General features: G+C 26.3%; 1 protein-coding gene across 3 annotated transcripts; it reads left to right on the top strand.

Moving 5' to 3' along the window:
- Positions 1–2,695: 2,695 nt before the first annotated feature.
- Positions 2,696–5,120, top strand: LOC102677581 (oxidative stress-responsive serine-rich protein 1). 3 transcript variants are annotated; one of them, XM_006620823.1, is made up of 2 exons: positions 2,696–3,156; positions 4,023–5,120. In XM_006620823.1, the coding sequence occupies exons 1-2, from the start codon at positions 3,041–3,043 to the stop codon at positions 4,699–4,701; spliced, it is 795 nt and encodes a 264-aa protein (XP_006620886.1). In that variant the 5' UTR covers positions 2,696–3,040; the 3' UTR covers positions 4,702–5,120. The 3 variants fall into 3 exon arrangements, with proteins under 3 accessions (XP_006620886.1, XP_006620887.1, XP_031368808.1); XM_006620824.1 differs by having other exon boundaries at positions 3,156–3,468; XM_031512948.1 differs by lacking the exon at positions 2,696–3,156 and adding an exon at positions 3,648–3,768.
- The last annotated feature ends 2,464 nt before the right edge of the window (positions 5,121–7,584 follow it).

Below are 7,584 nucleotides of genomic sequence, written 5' to 3'. Positions count from 1 at the left end.
TGGAATTAGATATAAACAATCTATTTTATCTATTAATTATACTACATAATAAAGTATATTTTTGTAAATATAATATTTACATATTAAAGATTAAAAATCCTATTCCCTTATTATTTAATAATTTTCTTTTCTTTGAAATTATACAATCTATTTTCTTTTAAATATTAATAAGAAAAATATGCAAGAAATGATAAAATTAATTCTTTTTCAACTAATTTTCAATTTTTTACAGAAAAATAAGAATACCATTGAATATATTAACATAGTATGTTATACTACTATCAAATAAGCAAAGAATTAATCATAATATTGATTAGAAATATTAATGATATATCTAGAATAATATTATTGTAGAAAGTGCAAAGGCTTTGAGTATAAGATTTAGAAAGTGACTATTTTGAAATGTATGGAGTTATTCCTTTCTATGTGTATATATATGTATATATATATATGGAATTCTATTTTTCTTGCCTAATTCTTTTTACTTTTTCAGTATTATGAAACACGAAGATTACTTAATCGAAAGGAGAAATATGGCATTCCAATTTCCAAGGATGGACAAGGAGATTAATGAAGTGAAGAAATATGAGAATATCTTTGAAAAGATTCACATTCGATGTACCAAGACTCTTGAGTGCTTTTCGGCACGAGGAATTCGTAAATATTTCGTTCATATGCTAAAATAAAGCATTTCGTAGAGTGCGTCAGGTTTCTTGAGTCTCGTTGGCTGATTCATTATAGTTATATAGGAAATTGAACATTTTATGCGATAAAATAATTCTTATGTATATATATATTCATAATATATATATTCATAACTTTCTTTAAAATTGTCCAGATATTTTATGTAAATTCATAATATATACTACATATGTAAGTTGAGTCATGCTTAACTTCAAAATTGAAATAACATTGAATAAAAAAAAAAATAATTATATTTAAATTTCATGAATGTGTTTCATTTTATAATAAAATATTATAATCTAAAGATGATCATATTAATTTTTATACTTAAATTTACTATAAATAAAATATTGATTTTCCATTTAATTAAAACGCAATAAATATTAAAGATATCTATGTTTTATTTTTTATTTCTTATTCTTTAAAGAAATAAAGAAATAAATTGAATTTTTTATATTTTATATCATACAATAAGTTTACTATATTGTATTGAAATAATATTAAAAATAAAAATTGCTTTTTTTATACAACTACTATTCTTTCTTATTCTAATTATTATCTGTAAAAAAATTTTATTTATCTTATATTAAAAAGAAAAAAAATTTTTGTATCAAAAATAAGAATATTTATTTATAATTATCTACTTCAAAAATCTATTTCTTTTGATTTGGAAAATATCTTACTAATGCAGAAGTATTTCATCAGATATTCAAAATTCACATTAAAGAAAGAAAATAAAGCGCTACTAACACGGGATATGATAAGAATGATTTCCATAAATTATGATAATAAATTTTCTTTCGATTTTATCTCAAGATTTACACAACAAGTCACAATAAGTAAGTACACGCAAGCTATTCAACAGGGACTTCGAGTTCGAAACAAGAAACAGATTAAACCTATTACATTTCACGATATTATGCTTCTAGTCGCAGCTTAGATCGATCCCATGAGGGTTTCTAACAAGCTTCCACGAAAATCACGACATCCTTAATGACGCAAAGATATGTTTGATCAATATTACAATCCGTATTTTCGTTCTACTTAAATCTTGATAGTTTATACAATGATCATAAATATAGTAATAGAAATCTATCAAAATAGAATGTCACATGTGATTAAGTTATAATCGGTTCGTTGCTTTAGAATACATATATTTTTATCTAAAAATTTTAATTAGAATTTTGATTAAACTTATTTTATAATAATCTTATCTATACATCGAATTCTCTATAAAATATAAAGATCTAACTTATTGATAAAATAGATTAGAATCGTATAAAATATATTAAAATTTTTGAAATACTTACAATTTTTATCATAATGTAATAATAAATGTTGTAAATAAAATGTTGTAATTATAAAATGAAGATTTCAATAAATCTAAAATTTTGATAAATATTATGTATGATAAAATGTATATAAAAGTTACAATTGTTACAATTTATGAACGAAAATATTTACTTACTAACATGAAATATATATTATCTATAAAAAAGTATATATCATAAAGCAAATCATTCGAATAATTTCGTAACAACATTTTTATAAATTAATTCGAATTAATATTATATGAATCAAAAGAAATTATAATTGTTTAATTTTAAAAAAATTTAAGGTTATCTTCAATTTATCTTTAGTCACAAGATATTTTCATTATAAAAGTTATAAATAATATCAAAATAAATTGATATTAAATTGATATATAATTAATTAACATCATTAAAATGGATATTAAACGAATTTTAAGGAAATTTTATGAATAAATGTAAATTCATTTTAACTAATTTTATCTAATCTTATTATTCATAATGATGCTGCATTTATATGTCAAAAAATTAATAAGTTTTATCTATTATTTACCTGTTTGCTGATGATATATTGAATTCCGTAAAAGATAAAGATAAATGTAAATCCACATATATATATCTCTTTGTAGATTCTTCATTTAAACATCGATAAAAGTTTCGAAAATTTAAATGGCGTCGGGCGGGCAATGGATGCACTTGAAGCGCCATCTGCAGTTGTTACTTCCGGTATTGAGCAGCAATAGAATGGCAGTTGCGCGCAAAAGTCTGTTTATTTACGTGCTGTCGATGATTAATTGATCGCGAAGTCGCATCTATAGGCAATATCCTATGAGTGAATTCAGTAATAACGGAAACGAGATGTTGCACACGTGAAACGCATTAAATTTAATCGCGGAGTTAAAGAGAAACGCGGTGAATGTCGTTGTTGTGGAATTCAGACTATCGTCATCGTTCTAACCTATTTCCCGAAACATTGTATTCTTCATTCTGGAATTTTCCGACGCGCTGTCAACGTTTGTTTGCCAACAGTGATTCGGCATGATGCCATGTTCTCACAAACGTTGAGCACAGATCTGTGCAAAATTGTTAGCATGGCTGACGAAGTATTGCCGGCGAGTTTGGAGAAGCTCGAAATTGATCGTCTCTCCTCGAGCTGTCCACAGTAAGCATTTACCGCCGAAAGCTCATTTAAAGCGCCTGCTCCTCACAACTATCTCATTCCAGTACCTCGAACATTCTGAATCCGTGTATCTGTTCGATGTATCGGATCGTGGCGGTTTTGCGACTCAATCCATTTTCACACACGGTCAAGGTCTTTAGTTAACGTTACTTCATTTTGCAAATTACGTGACGATTTCTATTTACGCTATTGTGTTTTTGATTTATTAATGATGCAAGCGCTTGTGAATATGTATTTTAATGATCGTCATTTCTTGTTCTCGATGGTGCGAAATAACAACATTGACTGTGATTTGTAAGCAAATCGAAATGTTTACATATTTTGAGCAAGTTTAAAAGATCTCACACACAGAGTCATCTACATACGAAATGTTCTTGCATAATTTATTTATGAACGTAATTAAGAGAATTAAAATAGACTATAAATGAAATGGGGAATATTATTGTTATTAATTGAAATATGTTAATATAAATTATATATTTTCGAATATGATTTAATCAGATATTATACTTTTTATGGTTTTAATATGAATTCACGTAGTTTGACAGTATTGCATAAGCAACGAAAGAATACGTTTAGAATATTTAATTCAAGGTTATGTACTATGAATGATGAATTATCAAAGTGATTTTAAATAATTCTTAAAAATTTCAATATTATTTCTAAATCTTTTTTTCAACCAAATTTTATTCAATTTTGTTTATAAATTTATTTATTTTTAATGATTATTAATGATATTAATAATAATATAATTCATTAATAATATTTAATATTACTAATTTTAATAATATAATAACTAATATAATTCATTAATAATATTAAATTAACATTATTTTTTGTTGTTTCAGTATATCACCTACCGACAAAATAAAATCATCAAATCCGTTCAGAACAACAAATAAAACTGTCAGTTCTGATTGCAGTCATTTATTTCAAAAAAGATTGATGCCTATTAGGCCAACTCTAACCACAATCAGTCCTAGAGGAGTAAAAAGTACAACGAATTTTAAACCATCAAAAAATGAAAGAGTACTTGATAAAAATAAGAATTCGATCATTAAGGAGGCTGTTTTAAAATTAAATGATACTGGCACTAATTGTCTTAGTGATAATCTAACGAATACATTGCTTAAAGAAACATGTAAATTTAGTATGTGTGGAAAAAATTCAAAAATTTTTGGCCATGGTATGGTCGCAAAGGACTTTAAAGCATTAAATATTAACCAAGAATCTAGGCAAGTTAAGGATGATACCAGCATTCAAGATAACTATCAAGCTAGTAGTTTTCAACGAGCACGTAGTAATACAATGCCAAGTTTAAAAAGAGGACCTGGTCCGGGTGGAGGCAATAATGGTCAATCAGAAACTACTACTTCAACTGGTCAACCTTCAAGTTCAAATACATGTTCAGTGCAAGCAAGAATATCTTCGTGTGATGTTACTATTGATGAGCTTGCCAGTTACTTCGAGGAGTTTGTTCATATTCCAAAGAAGATGTCACATATGGCAGAAATGATGTATATTTAATTATAATATATTAAATTGTAATAGACAGATTTCTTATACAGTTTTTCAAAGACCAGCATGCAAGGTTGATGCATGATTGCAAGTCTAAATACTGTATGTTTGCTACGAATCCAATTTAATTTGGTACCTAAATTATATATAATATACAATAAAAACAAAAAAAAACAAAAAATGAAAAAAAACCTGCGTTTTTGTAGAGAAAAAGAGTATTAAAGATGAAATTTAATTTTAGTAAAAATGATAAAACAAAAAGTAAAAATCTTGAAAATAATAAAACAAAGTATATATTTCTTTTTTAAAATCATTTGTGTCAAACTATTTCATTTAATTATTTATGGAAAAGATTTAATATCTTTGTTTATAAAATTTTTGTATTACGAAAAAAAACATTGATACTAGAATAAATTTCTTGCAATGAACATATTGTATTATTAAAATTCCCAATCTATGTGTTTGTTGACAAAAAATAATATTGAGTTACATGGATAAAATATATGAATATCATTTAACACTTTTCTGTTAATATGATACATAATATATTTATCTGCATAGGCTTATAGTACTTAATACAATGATATAAAGTAACTATTAAATTACTTAATGATAATAAGCTTTGGTACGTAAACAATGACGATATATTGATCCATTTTTACTTTAGGTACGAGTGAACCATGTTGACGCGCGGTGTATTGTGAAAATCTTGACAAAAGCCTAAATGCATTAAAAAATATCCATCTATTTGGTGTGCGCATCACGTGACTGTTTTCATTTTTAACATTTAGATATTATTAAGTAATTTGACATGTTAATTTCGTTGGTAGCTCCGCGCAATAATCAAACTCTGTATCAAAACATGAGGTCTGTCACTATATCACAGATTTATTAAAATTTCATTTGAACGGAGCCACAACGAAACAAATTTTTAAAATAGAAAGCTTGAAAAAGATGCAAATTTCAAACATACTTTACAAATTAAAAAAGGAAACTTGTCTCCAAGTCGAGAGACGCAGTGTTAAAAAAAAATATATATAAATTACAATATTATAATTCATATTTTAAAATTAAAAGTAATTTTATGATTTTATGATACTTAAGCAGTAAAAATAGTTATTAGATAAAAATAGTAAAAATAGAACTAATGTTATGAAGTACTACTCGATTTATAATTATCGATAATTATCTCGATTGATTATGAGGACAAATATTTATATATATATATATATGTTACAAAAATTTAGTGAAAAATTCTAAATCTACAATCTTAATATTCTATATTTATATGTGATAACGAATACTCCAGAAATATTAAAAAATTAATAGCTCTAAATCAACTAGCATATCGAATACAATATACTTTGCTTTGATCAAAAGCATAATAACGATAACATTATTGCTTTTATGATAATTTCATTATGAACTGTAGTATTTATCATATGTTACAATTGATTGAAAACACGCAGCGTCTCCCGACCAGAATTCGATTTCGATATATTGTTACAATTGTTATTTTTGTTTTATTTAAAAATCATGAAGTTTATTATCTCAAGAGATAATATTTTCTCTCTACAATATTTTCTTGAATTTCTAATTTGAACATGGACTGATAAAGAATTATCATAATCTTGCAGATATATAATTGATATAAAATCTGAATTATTACCAAAATTGTACTAATGCCATAAGAAAATTTGAAATTTCAATTATTTATAATTCGATATTCACGTGAAAAGTTTCTTCGAGTGTAATCATCAAATATAAATTCAAATGTAATTAAACTGTTTTTTTTTTTTTTGTCTAAATAATATCAGTCTCTAGATCCAATGGAAAGGCCACATGATGCCCTTACCAGTATTTAACATTTATATATATTATTCTCTTCGTCTTGCTTGGATAAAATGATATAAATGTGACAGTGAGACATGTTCAAGATAAAGAAATCAAACGTATATACTTTCTATACGAATGATGGATTATATTCCATCGCTCGACGAATCGAATTCGTGCATGATTTGTATTTCATATGTCTACGATTTATGGCGACAACATGATCTTTAGCGAAAAATCTTAAATGACCATTCTCCATGAGAAACACAACAACATTTTGATCGGTATAAAACGCTCATAGAAAAAGTTTACTGGACGTAATACAACTACCTTTCTAACTCTACATAAACATGATGCTTTTTCACGTGCATTCATCGCATCATACTATATAGAATAAATTAGTCAACTCACACAACGAAGGTATGTGGTGTTTGCCTCGCTAATTATAGTAAAAAACATTATATTTATTGGTATACTATATAATATGTGGCAATATAATGTCGAGTTCGCGACGAGTCCCAATAAACATAAGTCACAAAAGTATTCGAATGTATCGGCATCCGTGTTAAACATGAAGTTTGTCATTAGACAACCAACAAACACTGATTTGTCAGACGTTATTTTTCTTTTCACGAAAATGTTCATTTGCAAAAATGATAATTTTTTTCTATTGAGCAATAGTTACGGGCCATACAAGAAGCACGACATTTTATTGCTCGTTTCTTAATGTCACGGCAAGATGCGCGTGAAAAAAATACCACACATTCACAGGTGTAACAATTCACTACACTCACACATGTAATCCTATCGTCATTCGTACTTTCATATATTCATATACTCTATCATTTTTTTCCCGATATTTTTATCCACTCATTCGCTTCCATCTTTTTTTTTTTTTGTTCTTATTTGTTTAAATGTTTTAATATCTAAAGTGTCATAATGGCTCATCTTGTTTATCGTGAAATAATTCAATGTACTCCTAGGGACTTATGTCTAACAATACGTTCCGCGAAGAACGATCATGACGAGACAACGATATATCGAAACTTTCCTCGAGAT

Source organism: Apis dorsata, unplaced genomic scaffold (assembly GCF_000469605.1).
Source record: "Apis dorsata unplaced genomic scaffold, Apis dorsata 1.3 scaffold_530, whole genome shotgun sequence".
Taxonomy (NCBI): Eukaryota; Metazoa; Arthropoda; class Insecta; order Hymenoptera; family Apidae; genus Apis; species Apis dorsata.
Note: the sequence above shows the minus strand (reverse complement) of the source record. Positions and strands in the feature narration are given on the sequence as shown.

Excerpts from the sequence above, each read along its gene's own strand:
- LOC102677581 (XM_006620823.1), top strand. The coding sequence starts at position 3,041 with ATGTTCTCACAAACGTTGAGCACAGATCTGTGCAAAATTGTTAGCATG. Across the intron at positions 3,157-4,022 it reads CTCTCCTCGAGCTGTCCACA|TATATCACCTACCGACAAAA; the intron begins GTAAGCATTTAC and ends TTGTTGTTTCAG.